The sequence below is a fragment of the Oncorhynchus mykiss genome, chromosome 18, assembly GCF_013265735.2.
Source record: "Oncorhynchus mykiss isolate Arlee chromosome 18, USDA_OmykA_1.1, whole genome shotgun sequence".
Classification (NCBI taxonomy): domain Eukaryota; kingdom Metazoa; phylum Chordata; class Actinopteri; order Salmoniformes; family Salmonidae; genus Oncorhynchus; species Oncorhynchus mykiss.
Window position 1 is genome coordinate 38,696,915 of NC_048582.1, and position 17,025 is coordinate 38,713,939.

General features: G+C 45.3%; 1 protein-coding gene across 4 annotated transcripts; it reads left to right on the top strand.

Moving 5' to 3' along the window:
• Positions 1 to 206: 206 nt before the first annotated feature.
• cnot3b (CCR4-NOT transcription complex, subunit 3b) lies at positions 207 to 16,400 on the top strand. 4 transcript variants are annotated; one of them, XM_036952711.1, is made up of 18 exons: positions 207 to 371; positions 3,318 to 3,381; positions 4,031 to 4,098; positions 4,707 to 4,781; positions 5,161 to 5,250; positions 7,898 to 8,026; positions 8,562 to 8,657; positions 10,002 to 10,221; positions 10,665 to 10,837; positions 11,201 to 11,257; positions 11,361 to 12,324; positions 12,540 to 12,645; positions 12,768 to 12,909; positions 13,082 to 13,178; positions 13,527 to 13,728; positions 13,959 to 14,091; positions 14,280 to 14,405; positions 14,676 to 16,400. In XM_036952711.1, the coding sequence occupies exons 2-18, from the start codon at positions 3,357 to 3,359 to the stop codon at positions 14,772 to 14,774; spliced, it is 2,802 nt and encodes a 933-aa protein (XP_036808606.1). In that variant the 5' UTR covers positions 207 to 371; positions 3,318 to 3,356; the 3' UTR covers positions 14,775 to 16,400. The 4 variants fall into 4 exon arrangements, with proteins under 4 accessions (XP_036808606.1, XP_036808608.1, XP_036808607.1 ...); XM_036952713.1 differs by having other exon boundaries at positions 10,710 to 10,837; XM_036952712.1 differs by having other exon boundaries at positions 10,008 to 10,221.
• Positions 16,401 to 17,025: the final 625 nt, after the last annotated feature.

A 17,025-nucleotide genomic window follows, 5' to 3' on the forward strand; every position in this document is an offset into this window, starting at 1 on the left:
TAGGGACATGGATCAAAACATAAGGGGGGCGAGGTTAGAGAACTCATGTTTACCTTTCACCTTTCAAAGTTAACCAATCATAGTGCGACCTGTGCGGAAGTAGTACATCTGTCCCACTAGACGGGCAGACAGTCTAGCCAGTGGAAGGCAAAAATGAGGATGAAGATCCAATCGCTTGCAAGGGAGGCGGGCCTCCAGTCCATCAGGGCAACAGCGGAGGAGGTGTTCCTGGTAGCCATCTTGGATGTGCGGAGTGATTGTTTGGCGAAAATAATTAATACAATTTAGAAAAATAGCGTGAGGACTTGGGAAAATACGATTTAAAAGAGTGGGGTCAACTAATAAAAGAAAAGCTTAATCGGAAAATCCAGGTAAATGAATCGTACACTAAAACATAACTAGTTTATGTGCCATTTTTTTCTCCCTTCCAATTTGTCTTACACTAATAGCTTAGCCGGTGGTTCACCATTAGCTGGCTATCATATCCGCTCCAGAGACAAATTGACATGGGTTCGGCTGATATGTTTTCCAAGGAAATTCAAGCTTTGCAATAATGCACGGCAATTTTGTAGCCGACAAGTTCTTGTTACTCAGGTGTTGAAGTGGTCTACTTGTTTGCTTATCTCTGACAAATAGAAACAGCTTATAAAGTAATCTATGTTGCTTGTAAACATGTGTTTCTTTAATGCTCACGTTTTTAAATAAGCGATCGTTGCCCCCCAAGCCAGATGTGGAGACTAGCCTAGCTCACTTGCTAGATCTGTTAATTAAGAAAGTCTAGTGTGGGTAAGATTTTGGCGAATGTACTTCAAATACACCCTCAACCCACTGGCTGAAGTGATGGTAAAATTGCCTTATCGAACCGTAGTTGCGCCGAGCTGCGTGGACGTTTAACATTGTCGCAAAAAAAGTAGCAAGTGATGTTCAGCAAAGTAACCTCCCTCGCCCATCACATCTTTGAACTCACGTGCACTGTCTGAATGTCAAAGTATCCAGACGCCACTCAGTGGCTACAATTCATGTAGCTAGGCTAGCTAAATCGGTTAGCTGCAATCTACTGCCACTTGTGATATTTACTCTTGTGTTATGGTATCGATTGACAGACACATTCAAAACGAGTCTTGTACTGTACAATAAAACAAACATACACTGAACAAAAATATAAACGCAACAATTTCAAGGAAATCAGTCAATTGAAATAAATTCATTAGGCCCTAATCTATGGATTTCACATTACTGGGAATACAGATATGCATATTTTGGTCACATACCTTAAAAGAAAAAGGTAGGGGCATCAATCATAAAACTAGTCAGTATCTGGTGTGACCACCATGTCACCACTCTCCTTCAGATAGAGTTGATCAGGCTGTTGATAGTGGCCTGTGGAATGTTGTCCCACTTCTCTTCAATGGCTGTGTGAAGATATTGGGGGAACTGGAACACGCTGTCATACGTTGATCCAGAACATCCTAAACGTGCTCAATGGGTGACATGGCTGGTGACTATGCAGGCCATGGAAGCACTGGGACATTTTCAGCTTCCAGGAATTGTGCACAGATCCTTGCTATATGGGGCTGTGCATTATCATGCTGAAACATGAGGTGATGGTGGCAGATGAATGGCACAACAATGGGCAACAGGATCTCACAGTATCTCTGTGCATTCAAATTGCCATTGATGAAATGCAATTGTGTTTGTTGTCCGTAGCTTATGCCATCCCATAGTCCGTAGCTTATGCCTGCCCATACCATAACCCCACCTCCACCATGGGGCACTCTGTTCAAAACGTTGACATCAGCAAACTGCTCGCCCACACGACACCATACACGCTGTCTGCCATCTGCCAAGTAAAGTTGAAACTGGGATTCATCCGTGAAGAGCACACTTCTCCAGCGTGCCAGTGGCCATCGAAGGTGAGCATTTGCCCATTGAAGTCCGTTACGACGCCAAACTGCAGTCAGGTCAAGACCCTGGTGAGGATGACGAGCATGCAGATGAACTTCCCTGACAGGTTCTGAAAGTTTGTACAGAAATTCTTCAGTTGTGCAAACCCACAGTTTCATCAGTGGGCTGGTCTCAGACCGTACCGCAGGTGAAGAAGCCGGATGTGGAGGTCCTGGGCTGGTGTGGTTACACGTTGTCTGCGGTTGTGAGGTCGTTTGGAGCGTACTGCCAAATTCTCTAAAATGATGGAGGTGGCTCATGGTAGAAAAATGAACATTAAATTATCTGGCAACAACTCTGGTTTACATTCCTGCAGTCAGCATGGTCAATTGCACGCTCCCCCAAATCTTGTGACATCTGTGGCATTGTGTTGTGTGACAAAACTGCACATTTTAGAGTGGTCTTTTATTGTCCCCAGCACAAGGTGCACCTGTGTAATGATCATGCTGTTTAATCAGCTTCTTGATATGCCATACCTCTCAGGTGAATGGATTATCTTGGCAATGAGAAATGCTCACTAACAGGGATGGAACATTTGAGAGAAATAATATTTTTGTGCGTATGGAACATTTGAGGTCTTTTATTTCAGCTCATGAAACATGGGACCAACACTTTACATGTTGCGTTTTATATTTTTGTTCAGTATATGTTTCTGTGAGGCCCCCCTCAGTAATTTTCCCTTTCTTGGAATGGTCAGAAATGCCTAGTTAAAGGACCCATGTTACTAAGCTAAACCCATGCTAAACCCAATTACATGCACCATTCAACCAGGAGATGACAATGTGTAAGATGTCAACAAGTCAGACTGTCAACTATGATCTATCTACTAATCCGTAATAACTAGACACTTTGATACAATGTAATGGTGATGCCCCCAGGGTGTACATCAGAGTGTTTCATTCAAAATGCTTTTTAATGTATTTAACTTGAGTTGAAAGTCGAAAACTGTACCATTAGAAATTAATCCGAGTTATCAAAACTTTGTTCTGCATGCTGGCCGTTTTGAAGCGGTAGCCTAATGTGAAAACCATGTACCTGCGCCGTGCATGCTCTCACTATACATCTTCATCACATTGAGACGTTGGAAACATTCTCCCCAGGTAGAAAGCTGGGTCGTATTCATTAGGCGGCAAACGGTAGAAAGCGGACCGAAACAGGCAGGTCTACCTGAACTTGTCCAATAACAAACGCTCTTTTTAATTTTCTGTTGCTAAACGTTTCACTCTGGTGTGCCTGTGCCCTAACGAATACGACCCAGGATTTCACACTGCTAACTTCACTGCCGAGTTAACATGCTATGAAAAAGTAATGCAGTGTAAAAGGGTTGCCAGAGATGACTGTAATCACACCGTAAGACTTCTTTTTCTCTACAGTGAAAGTAAGGCATGAAGAAAGCATCCTAGTCAACAGTCATGGCTGATAAAAGGAAACTTCAAGGTGAGGTTACCAAATGGTCGATCAGAATGGTACCACCTGCCAATCATCCACCACCCAGTCCATCACTACATTCCCTCCCTGCATGCATGTTCTCTCTATGAAGCAAGTCTAGCCAACAGATGAAATGTCACTTTTAATCTCTATCCATTCAGGTAGAGCTTTACCTCTTCATTCTAAACCTGTCACTCTACAACGCAGTATAGTGCACTCTGCTTACCGGGATCAAATTGTCCTGCGCGGATGTGATCGCAGTAAGAAAAGTGCTGCACTGTATTACTGAAAAGGGTTGGTGACGCCAAAAATAAGAAGCCAGAAGCAACGTTTAGGAGCAAGGCTGCGCAAGGCCAAAGTCAGACTTACTCTGCGAAGACAACCTTCTTAAAATGAAGACTACCGTGGCCAGTGCCTGTGGCACTGCATTTTTAACCAGGTTTGGGGTGACACATGTAGCTTTTACTGCATCTATCATTGATGAGCCTGCCAGCCACAGTTGTAAAAGCGGTGTTGCTTTATGGGGAGAGGGAGAGCTTCGCATTTTGGACTTTACATTATTCATCCTGACGTGATCCGTCGTGAAGTATTTCTTTTTTTTTTTGAAGCCGTGGTTGTCTTTCCCAAAACCTCCCTGTTATTCTATGCCCTTCCCCAGGTGAAATAGATCGATGTTTGAAAAAAGTTACGGAAGGCGTGGAACAGTTTGAAGACATTTGGCAAAAGGTAACAGCCATATCTCATTTTTAATTGTGAAAGAATGTTTGTGTGTTGATCTGAAAATGTGTGCTAACTTGGGCACAGATATGGAAGTTGAGCTCTACCTCCCCGGACGCTTTGCTTGTTGGAATGTTTTGCGCTGACCGTACGAAGGTCCACCAAATTATTCAACGTTTAACATCCATTGTATATTCAGGGTCTTAAATACTGCATCACACCTTGTTTGGTAGGGTTGTAGACATTATTCACGGGCCGCGGGGACAGAGAAGTAACAGTTTGTTAGTGTGTAAAGCAAAGAAGAACACGTTTTAACGCCACACTCCTGAGTCGGGTGTTTCGGCCCAGTGGCAACCCCGCCACTTGAATTGGTGTAAAGTTGAGGGATGATGGGACTGGAAGGGAATGTAGACTAGTCACTAAAATGTATAGACAGAGGGCTAAGCTATGGATGCTAGGCTCTACACTCCATGAGATTGAATTTGCCACGCTAGTTTTAGACATATTGTGAAGCTATAGGCTACATTGTTTACAAAGACTTGATATGAAATATGTTTGGGAAGAGATGCTGTTTTGTCTGAGTGTACTCTGTGTGACTGTGCCCCTCCAAACCACAGCTTCACAATGCAGCCAATGCTAACCAGAAGGAGAAGTATGAAGCCGACCTCAAGAAAGAGATTAAAAAACTACAGGTGGGACACAGACAACGCTAGAGTTCTCAACTGTTATGTGGCTTGAGGACACATGGGTTTTGGGATGTTCCTCAAATGTCAAAACAATGTTTACTAGTGTTATATGGTTTAGCCTGCCCACGGGTGTGTGGTGTGCACACACATGGGTGCGTGCAGACATGCATGTGTTGATTACATCTGATGAGGGTCAGCTCTCCTTAAAACCAAGCAAAAGCATCTGGGTGTCCACTTTGTGTTTTTGTTTCTGAACGTTTCCATGTGGACCAAACTTATGTGCGTGCGTGTCAACCATACTTGATCTCACAGGGCAAGCCACAGCATGCTTTCACTAAGAAAACTTATGTATCTTTCTCTCCCGCTCTGTCCCCCCCCCCCCCAGCGTCTTCGAGACCAAATCAAGACGTGGGTGGCCTCCAACGAGATCAAAGACAAAAGGCAGCTAGTGGAGAATCGCAAACTCATTGAGACGGTGAGTGTGTGGAACACGTGTTCATTAGCCGCATACTGTGGAAACCCTTGGTATAAACACCTGTGCTTAGCACGGCCTACCAAACCACATTGCATTGATGAGGTTATTCAGACATGCTTCAATGACCGCACCTGCTAACACAATGAGATGTGTCATCTTAACCTCTGGATCTAGGGTCTTGTATCGAAGTGTGTGAGCATCTGTGAGGTTTTGGTTGGCCTGAAATGTGGTGCTACTAAGGCAAAAAATATATACATGCAATGGTGTTGAAAAGGACACTTGGGTATCAGGACTCTTGATGTGACCTTTGTATTGTGGTGATCAGCCAATACAAACTGACGAACAATGGTGACTTTTAATAATATTACCTGTGTGTGTGTATTCAAAGCCATGTTCATTGTGAATACTAGAGCTCTGTTAGCAGTAAGGAAGGCAACTAGATTCAGGCGCAAGGGGCGATTTATGTCAGAGCGGGTGGTCAGGAACAATTATTAGAATTTGTACACTGCAAATTGACCACAACTAAGCCCCAAAAGATTTGATTTGAAAATAACAATTTCATACCTTGATTACATTGTGACACGGTCACATCAAAATAAAATGTCTTTGTGTGAATACTTGGGAACAGACCCCCCCCCCCCATCAAGGCCAGGGTGGACTGATCAAATGTCAACTACTTTTTAGACGTCCGGTATTGGCTGATGCTCAGTGGGTGAGGATGCTGGTTAAAGTCAATGGAAAGTCAATGGAAAGAGGGGGCTCGTCGGTAGGTGTCTAAGATCTGGGAGAGGTGAAATGAACCTGGAGAGGGAGGGGTTGTCCAGGCTTACTGTTTTAACCACCAGCCAACAGAGACAGAAAACAGTTATGAGCTGAACATAATTCCATTACAGATTGTGGGGGTTAATTCCGTTACCAATTTGGTAACAGAATTATGAGTTTTAATCACTTAATTCATAAACAAAAGGGATATCAGTAAAATGACTATACAAAAATTGGTAGGTCTGCCATTAAAGGTTACTTCTGTGAACTTTATCTTCACTCGTGAAAATATCTTTAAGAAATTAGTATTTGGTAACATTTCTTAAACTTACAGATGGTAACAATTTCTCCCAAACAAAAATATAGACTCTTGGCTTTCATTTGACATGCTGTTATGCAGGGTTGGGGTCAATCTAATTAGAATTCTAGGTAGAAAATTTCCTAATTGAAGAGAATTGGAATCAGTGTACTTCCTGAATTGACTGCAAATGAAATGACTCCAACCCTGCTATGAATTTCACATGTTGGCGCTCATGGGTCCTTTGATGGAAATGCCTCTAAGCATAATGTGCTTCTGTTTTTTGCAGAAAAAGCCCCCCGGCACTCAACTTCTAGTCTCAGACAATTGCTACATCGCTTTAACAAAACTAAACTGATCAGTCTTAGTTAAAGCTATGTCATCACCATATCCCAGTTTATGGTCCGCAGATATGATAAACGAAGGAAGTTGCCCCATTGAAGCCCCAGCTGCTCTTGTTCGTCTTTGTATTGTAGTATTGAGGTAGGATCCTACTGTAGGTACTTACTGTAATGGGGTGACACCTGTTCAAGGCAAGCCGTTTGCCCCCTTTGTCTCGGTCCCAAATGACAATGGTGTACTATTTAGAATGTCTCCGTCAGGTTCCAGTTCCACAGAGCCCTACCCCGATCTGTATAAAGGCTTTGTCAGTCCACTCTAGAGCTGAGGTGGATTAAATAACCAGGCGGAGATTCCATCCACAGCCAGGCCCCCCTCAGGAGAACAGTTAGCCACATGAATAACATTTAGCGAATAGTCACCGCTCTGCTAAGCGTTCACAGGCTTCATGCCAGGGTTTTAATTTAGCTTCTTGTTATACTGTTAACAGATTAACACAGGGGGGCTATCAATCTTATATACAAAGGTGCTGCTGGCATGCTCTTGTGTGGATGACGCATATTACTACACTTACTGGGGCTGCTGACTTCTAGGGAAATGCATTGAAGCAATGTTTCCGTGTTAGGCTGGGTTTACGCGCCTCCAAGCATTCTCCTTAGCCAAAACATCATACACATTCTGCACCGAACTCTGCTTGTGGAAGTCAGAGGTTGTGGATGGAGTCTCTTCTGAGAACACCTAGTGGAGAATATCCAGCATTACTGGTCAAGGAAGCACACAGGTGTCAAAACTTAGTAATCACTGGTCTAATTGGGAGATCTGTACACCTGCTGCAGTCACTCTGAACCATTCTATTGGAGGATGGCTTTAATTGGTGAGGACTCTGTGTTAATCTCCACCCACAGTGCCCAGCAGGCACATGTTCAGTAGGTCTGAAACGGCAAGGTATTATCTGAACTTGTCCCCCCCCCAAAAAAAAAAAAAAAAAAAAAAAAAAAAATGCTTCCTTTGGGTGTCCGCTGAATAGCATTTCAAAAGGTTTTGCTACGGTATGCCCTAACATGACCTTATTTTGCTCGCCAACTAGTCCAATGCTTTGACGTGAGCAGTTGGAAATGTCTGCTTTCACAAGCCAAAAGTTTTTTTTTTTTTTTGGCATAGCTAGCATGTGGTCAGCTAATGTATTCTCAAAGAGAACTTATCACCTGTTGTGATTTATAAACCATTTCGTGCTATCGTCCCCTTTAGCAAATGGAGCGGTTCAAGATCGTGGAACGAGAGACCAAGACAAAGGCTTACTCTAAGGAGGGGCTGGGCCTGGCACAGAAGGTGGACCCGGCCCAAAGGGAGAAGGAGGAGGTCGGCAATTGGCTAACGGTGAGCACTACCTTTGATTGAAAACCTTTGTTTCACAAAACATGAGCTCAATTCTATTGGCATTAATATGGTCTGATGAAATGACATTAATGACTTGGATTTCATCATGCAATCTATGCCTCTTCATTGCAGTGCACTTGGATTTCAAAGTACATAAGACTTGTTAAATGTCCAAATCTGAATTTGCTTTACTGCGTATTTCTAGGGCCAGGACGGTACCAGTATTCTTAATATTTTCTCCATGGCAAAAATGAAAACACCAAGCAGACCAAACTCTTTAGTCCTTTAAAACTTGCTGTATGTAAAATAGTGTGCTTTTAGCTTGGGAAATGTCTGTTTCCCTAAAGAACTTAAATCCGCTTAGTGTTTTGTTTCCTTGCCACGGTACTGGTATCGTCCCAGCCCTAATAGTTTCACCTATGAATTAGGTTTTGGTGTTTTTTGAAGTGTTTGCATAGACCACACTGCATAACGACTGGTTCTGGTGTGATCATATTTAAATCATTTGAATGACGTCACGCCTGTCGTCCATCAGAATACGATAGACACTCTGAACATGCAGGTGGATCAGTTTGAGAGCGAAGTGGAGTCCCTCTCAGTCCAGACTCGAAAGAAGAAGGGAGACAAAGAGGTCAGTAGTCGCAGCATATGTTATCTACACTACATGACCAAAAGTATGTGGACACCTGCTCGTCAAACCTCTCATTCCAAAATCATGGGATATTTAATATGGAATTGGTCCCCCTTTTGCTGCTATAACAGCCTCCACTCTTCTGGGAAGGCTTTCCACTAGATGTTGGAACATTTAGCTGCAGGGACTTGCTTCCATTCAGCCACAGCATTAGTGAGATCAGGAACTGATTTTGGGCGATTAGGCCTGGCTCGCAGTCGGCGTTCCAATTCATCCCAAAGGTGTTCAATGGGGTTGAGGTCAAGGCTCTGTGCAGGCCAGTCAAGTTCTTCCACACTGATCTCGACAAACCATTTCTGTATGGACATCGCTTTGTGCATAGGGGCATTGTCATGTTGAAACAGGAAAAAGCCTTTCACAATGTTGGAAGCACAGAATTGGCTAGAGTGTCATTGTACTCTGTAGCGTTAAGATTCAACTACACTAGAACTAAGGGCCTAGCCCGAACCACGAAAACAGCCCAAACTATTGTTCCTCCACCACTAAACTTTACAGTTGGCACTATGCACTGGGGCAGGTAGTATTCTCCTGGCAAACCTAGATTTGTCGTCGGACTGCCAGATGGTGAAGTATCACTCTAGAGAACACGTTTCTACTGCTCCAGAGTCCAATTGCTGTGAGTTTTACACCACTCCAGCCGACGCTTGGCATTGGCAATCCCGTTCTGTGAGCTTGTGTAGCCTACCACTTAGCGGCTGACTCGTTGTTGCTCCTAGGCGTTTCCGCTTCACAATAACAGCACTTATAGTTGACCGGGGCAGCTCTAGCAGGGCAGAAATTTGACGTACTGACTTGTTGGAAAGGTGGCGTCTCATGACGGTGCCATGTTGAAAGTCACAGAGTTCTTCGGTAAGGCCATTCTACTGCCAACGTTTGTCTATGGAGATTGCATGGCTTTGTGCTCAATGTTCTACACCTGTCAGCAACAGGTGTGGCTGAAATAGCCCCCCTCCACTCATTTGAAGGGGTGTCCACATACTTTTGTATGTCTATAGTGCACCTTCCCCTCCATATCTTCCCCTCCATCTCTCCCTCTCTCTCTCTGTTTTCTTCCATACGAAAGTAATTTCTCGTTAGATGATGCCATTCTAACTCTAAATTCATCTCTCATCCTATATATGTCTCTTATTTTCTCGGCACGCTGCATTATCCAATGCACCTAATGTAAAGTAGGTACCATCTGTTTTCCACTTCCATGCCTCCACACATGCATATAGCACATTCTGCGCTGAATGCGTACAACTGAGCTTGAGGCATCAACTTACACGCGCATCTCTGCTATAGAAACAGGACCGCATCGAAGAGCTGAAGCGCTTCATCGAGAAGCACCGGTACCACATCCGGATGCTGGAGACCATCCTGCGGATGCTGGACAATGACACCTTGCCGGTGGACTCCATCCGCAAGATCAAGGACGACGTGGAGTACTACATGGACTCGTCGCAGGACCCCGACTTCGAGGAGAACGAGTTCCTCTACGACGACCTGGATCTGGAGGAGCTCCGTAAGTGCTGCTTCGCGGTGGTGTTGTCGCGACACTCAGTATCACGCTACTGATAACGACAAAAGGACGGTAATCGCGGCAAGGAAACAAAACAGGAAGCAGACAATTTCCTGAGGAAACAGTCCTGAAACGGCCACCCCAAAGTCACATTTTGTAGAAAAATACAAATCTATAGCACACACTTTTTTTACCTAAAGCCGTTAAAGGACCATAGAGTATTTCCATGGCAAAAGCGATACTGTGTCGAGACAACACTATTCCATGTATGTGACTATTCCTGAGTGTGCGTGTGTACTGCATATCTTAGACCCCATGTGTGTATCATTTACGATGGCTTGGTTATTGCAATACTGTACGTTCCATCATTTCTGTTCCTGTTGTCTCTGTGTAACTGCCCACTTAACGTTTTTCCTTATGCAACTTTTGTTTTTGTTTTTATGTAGCTACCTCTCCCTCTGTCTCCCCCCATCCATCTCTTGTGTCTCTAGCCGGGTCGCTGGTGGCCACGTCCCCGCCGGGCCAATCGCTCCTGGACGACGATCTCTTCCATCAGATCTCCAGCGGCACGCCTACCTCCACCACTTCCTCCTCGCCCATTCCCGCCACGTACACTACGGTGAGGAAACCCCTGGTTCTGTCTACTACTCACTTCAGTCTCCGTTGTGTCCCCTACTTGCTCGCCCATTCTTTAGAACCGCCCACTCTCATGCTGTACTGTTAGAGGATAGTAATTAGGTGTTGTGAATGTTGACTTGTTCCTGGGTTGGAGTGGGTGCTCCGTGGTCCCTCGCTCTCAGATCAGAGGGGGTTTAGAGAAACAAGGATGAAAGCGAGCAGATGATGAAGTTTGTATTGAGCCTCAATATGAACAGCACTTGATTTAATTTAGGTACAAAACATGTTTTGCGTTGAATTAGAACCGGTGGTCATGGCTCGGTGCTGATTGGGAGATATTTTTTTTGGGGGGGGTTTTCTCCAGGAGAACTCTGAAGATGACAAGAGAAGGGGACGTTCGACAGACAGTGAAATCAGTCAGGTAAGATGCATTGCAAAGTAAACCGTGCTGTCTGAGTCGCTTTCTTTTTGTTGCTGTGCTGCACCAGAAGTGGTTTTGAAGTATGTCTTTTATTCCATTTCAGTCACCTGTCAAGAATGGCAACCCCTCTTCGTCGTTGTCTTCATCGTCCTCATCCTCCTCGTCCTCTTCATCATCTGCCTCTGGCGCCTCCTCGGGAGCAGCCTCTTCCTCGCTGGCCTCTATGGTGACCATCGCCGGAGGCGGCCAGGCCAACGCTGGGGGCAACAACAACAGCCTTCTGGGCAACATGGGGGGTCTCCTCTCCAACTCTGGCAGCTACAGCGACGCTACCCAGCAGCAACTTCAGCAGCATCACCAAACGCAGCAGGCCAGAAACTCAATCCTCTCCTCCAACGCCTCCTCCAGCCCCTCGAACAACATCCTTCTCCCCAGCCCCTCCGCCTCCTCGCCCGCCATCTCTAGCACAGCCCTCACACCCAACACCCAGCCGCAGGCTCCGTCAAGGCCCTCTCCGGGCTCTACCTTGGGGCTCGGGTTGGGCTTGGGCCTTGGTAAAGGCGGCATGAGTGGGTCACCGGCTGTCAGCCAGATGTCGGGCCTTGGCCTTTCAGGGATGCCGGCGTCCTTAAACACCATGGCCGGACTCCTGGCGGGCTCCACTTCGGCCCCCTACGCCATGGCAGCAGCAGGCTCCGGGACCATAGGAAGCCCCCTTGCAGGGAAAATCAGCAGCCTGAGCACTAGCAGCACTAACTCCAGCGCAGTGGGACCGGTGAGCGGACTCAGCGACAGGTCCACGGGCCTTTTGGGCTCTGTGCCCGGTGCAGTTGGTGTCAGTGGTGGGATCCTAGGCCTTGGCTCAGGACAGTCGACAGTCCAGGGCCCTCCACTGGTGTCCCCCAGTCCCATAGGAGGAGGCCTGGCCCCTGGAAGCAGCCTGGGAGCTATAGGAAGCATTGGAGGGAACTCTGGATCAGGAGCGCCAAGTAACAGCTTGGGCATCGGAGGAGGAAGCGCGGCGATTGCAAGGCCACCCAGTGGACAGAAGCAGAATGGTAGCACTAGTAAGCTTGAATTACCATTCGCTTATATTGTTGTTGCTCGGTTATATCCATCCATGGCATTTTTTGTGAATTGTTTATTTATAGTAGTTGTTCAACCCAGAATTGGGTTGTACAGATTATAAGGTCGACCAAACCAAATGAATATCGCCTATGTACAGTATTGTCAGAGTTCTGTTTTAGTTTGAGAGGGAGGTTTACAATCTCCTCTGTCCCAGGTTACAGTGCTGTAGTAGCAGACAGCACACCAGATTCTGCCCTCAACATTGCCAGCCAATTACAAAGCAGCCAACCCTCGTCTTTGATCTCCACCACCAATCAGCTGTGAGTATTATTATACTTTTTTGAAGTCCTATGGTATCTTGTATTGTGAATCTCACTGTATGGTCATAATTATTCAAACTCACTTAAAAGCATATCAACCAATGTCTCTCTTACCCACCCAGTAAAGACAGTGGCCCCAGCCTTTTAGGGTCCATGACCCTACCCACCAGCACTCCCTCGCCATCCTACATTGAGAGTAAACCTTCAGGCAGCAGTATGCTCAACGGGCCGCTCTCCTACACACAGGCCTCTGAAAGCATGAAGGTGAGAAACACAAAGAGCTTTGTGTAACAAAATGACCCTGGCCGTAGACATTGATCTAGGATCAACCCCAAATACTAACCTGAGCCATAACAGGGAGGACTTCTTGGGACTCACCCGATGTCAGATTTCCTGATCTCTCACCCAGTTGGTTTAACCCCTTTCGCACTTTCAGCCCCAGGAGCCTCTGAGCACTGTGAAGTCCATGGCCGAACAAGCGGCACTGGGCTCAGCAATGGAGGGAGAGTTGCCCCCTCTGCACCTCACCACAGGTGAGCAACCAACTTGACATCATGTAGTGTTTCAAGTGTTGCTGACTGGGAGACTTTCTTAACACCTTTCAATTATTTATGGTATTGTTACTGGGCGGCAGGTAGCCTAGTGGTTAGAGCGTTGGGCCAGTAACCGAAAGGTCACTGGTTCAAATACCCGAGCCGACAAGGTGAAAAATCTGTCTTCCCTTGAGCAATTTGGTTCCAGGGGCTCCTACAGCGGCTGACCCTGTAAAACAACACATTTCACTGCACCTATGTAACAGTAAAACAACTTTTTGGGGGAGGGGTGCTTTCAGACCAGACTCCTTTTTTTTCAAATTCTCTTTTCTCTCTCTGTGGCTTCAGACATTTTCCCCAGCACTACAGCGCCTCCAGGGCCTCCCTCGGCCCCCCAGCAGCCCTCGCTCTCGGAGGTCAGCATCCCCCCATCGCTGGGTGTGTGCCCGCTGGGGCCCGTACCCCTGTCCAAAGACCAGCTGTACCAGCAGGCCATGCAGGAGTCGGCCTGGACGCACATGCCCCACCCCTCCGACTCAGAGCGGATCAGGTACGAACATGGAGGCAATCTGAAGCCACAAAGATTCTCCAGGGTTGAATCTCAAGTCTTCTTGCTTCCCCCTCACATTTTGGAGAGGACATGAGTACTCAAGGAAAATACTTTTGAGATTCACCCCAGGCTTACATTTTGGGGGATATCTGTATCACTTCTCTGCACTGTTGCTTTGGAGACTAAAGGCATGTATTTAATCCCCTATTGTGATTGTTTTGGTCCTCCAGGCAGTACCTGATGAGGAACCCGTGTCCCACCCTGCCTTTCCACCACCAGGTGCCACCTCCCCACTCCGACTCTGTGGAGTTCTACCAGAGACTGTCCACGGAGACACTGTTCTTCATATTCTACTACCTAGAGGTGTGTGTGTGTACACATGTGACAAAACTAAGCTTTACTGTGTGACTGAGACACTGATTATTTTTGATGGTTTTACTTTTGATGAGAAAGATGTAACGACACACACCGCCAATCTTCAGGCCGTGTCATGTTTTGGACATGGTTGTGTACATAAAAGTAGCATATTCCCTTCTGTGTTCTCTCCGCAGGGCACCAAGGCCCAGTATCTGGCAGCCAAGGCCTTGAAGAAGCAGTCGTGGCGGTTCCACACCAAGTACATGATGTGGTTTCAGAGGCACGAGGAGCCCAAGACCATCACAGATGAGTTTGAGCAGGTGAGCTCACGCCCCCCTCGACCCCCCCCCCCCCCCCCCCCCCCCCCCCCCCCCCCCCCTTGTCGTGTTCATTGGGCACCAAACGGAAGAAGACGGATTGAAACAGGAAGAGACTACCTTGACTTGTCCAGTAATGAACACTTACTTGTGTTTTCTGTTGCATGCCCTGTCGAAATATAACCGTTATTTAAAGATTAAGATTTTTGTCAAATTTGAAAGATTAAGGATTTTCACCAACATTGCTGTGCTTTTTCCAATGTCTTTTTAAAGGGGACGTACATTTACTTCGACTACGAGAAGTGGGGACAACGGAAGAAGGAAGGATTCACGTTTGAGTACAGGTACCTTGAAGACCGAGACCTCCAGTGACATAAGGCAGAGAAGGCGAATAAAAGGTTGGACTACTGTCGACATTCCTGGATTGAACTCAACACACTGGGAAGAGGGACGGATGCAGACGCGAGACTGAGCCAGTCTGAGAACAACATAATGCATTTGGAGCTCCTCCCTCTTTGCCTTGTGACGCCACACCCCTACAGTGATAAACCCCTCCCTCTTTTCCCATCAGGCTGTTTTTGATTTAGATTGAAGCTTTTAATCTCTTACCTGAACTGGATCCCTTTTTTCTTTTTTTTTGGCAGATAAGAAATCATGATTTCATATGTTTGGTTGATAACGCACTCTGTATTGTTTTTTTTGTTTATTTCTTCAAAACTCACCTACCAACCAAAGATGATTGGTCAAATCCGTCTTAATTCTCAGCAGTATGGCAGTCCAATTTAATTAATTAATAAATAAATAAATAAATAAAAATGTTAAAAAAAAAAGTGACAAGGCACAGAGAATGGCCAATCAAATGAGCCCTTGGGGGATGTTGGGTCCGGGGTGGTTCCAAAGCGTTTCACAGCAGTCAGGTCATCGCTGGGTTGTACACAAGCTAAAGACTAGATGGGGAAACGGTAGCATTTCCATGCTACAATAAGTGCTTATTGGGGTGACTCCATGTTTTACCCCTAATGAATACTCTCTTCAGGGTCACCAGCCCCGCCCTAATATTAAACTAATAGCTGCCTCTTGGGTACACCCAGCATTGACCACACTGCCATAAAGACTGCTGTAGTACAACATGGTAACCAATTAATTATTGTCCCACGTTACAACATTACGTTTATATTGCTGTGGTCAACGGCAACAGAAACCACACCAGCACTGAAGTGTCTCGTCTGTAGAGAAAGTTTACAGGTGTTTTTCACCCCAGAGGCGGGCTTTTACAATAAAACGCAAGACTGCCCTAGTAATAACAAGTCATTATTTTTGTTCCCGTCACTTTGATGATAATGTACAAATCAATTGTGATTGCACTTCCAGATTCACTTCAACCACCAGGTAGATATTTCCTTTTCTCAGGAAGTGTTTGATGGCTCATTATGTGAGGAAATATACCACGTCAGAAGCTCCATCATAGCAGCACAAAAAAACAACCCACAGAAATCAGACTGACACCTCCGGGCAATTTTGTTTTGTCTGCCCCAATAAGGCTTTCTATTCCCATTTAATGGCCATTTGTTTCATTTCTATAAGGCTTTTTAAAAATAGTATCCTCCAATGTTTGGAGTGCAATCTTAAGTTTGTCATTTTCATTTGCCTGTGTCATCTCAGAGATGTTTAAATTCTAAGGAGTTGAGACCCTTTTATTTTATATTTTTAAAGAAAATAACTTGTCGGGGCACCATTCACTGACAAGCCTGCTGTTTTTAATGTTATCTTTACCTATTGGGTGAGCGGAAGGGAAGAGAAGTCATCCAGAGGTGAAATGTGAATCTCTCCCCCTCTGAAAGGGTGTTGTATAGACTGTCACGTTCATCCTTTCCGTTTTGTCCTTGTCTTCTGGACAGCATGACACTTGCAAAGTGGAGCTGAGAAAATTAAGTAAATATGAAGCATAACCATGAATAAAGGATTGTAAAATATTAATAAAATAATTACTTTTCAGAAGTATTGTTTTTTTTAAAAATCATGTTCATAAACCTTTTGAGCGCCTTAACTTTGGGTAGCAGACTAAGTATAATGCGTTATTACTTGTTTATAACAGTACAGTTTTACTACAGTAACACAGTTCCTTTTTAGGACCGTACATAGTCTAAGTGTACTGGACACTGAATACTACATGGGATTTACATTTACCACATGCAAATATTTTAAGGGGCAAACAATAAGAAAGTGGTTTACACGCTGAGGGGTGGGGCTGGAAAGATTTAGCCACTCTCAAATTCCTAGAGCAATTGATGCCAGAACTGACGAGCCATGAGATCAAACGTATAGTTCTGACCATGTTTGTTTACAATTACATTGTTCACAAACATTGGAGGAAAACAAGCTTGTATTTTGGGTTCTGGTGGAACAGGACCGAACTAAACTCGACGAGTCATAAGTTACGTTCATATGCAAGGGGTAGATAAGTACAAAAACGGATGGAGCAACTGCAGTTTGCCCCGTTTAAAGAGCTTGTTCTTACAAGGTAGTGTGAGTTAAGTGCATGAGCCTAGCGTTAGCATGTCGTGTTCCTACGTCTGGAACAGCAGGTAACTGCTTCTATTGTCACCTCAGTAGAAGACCTATT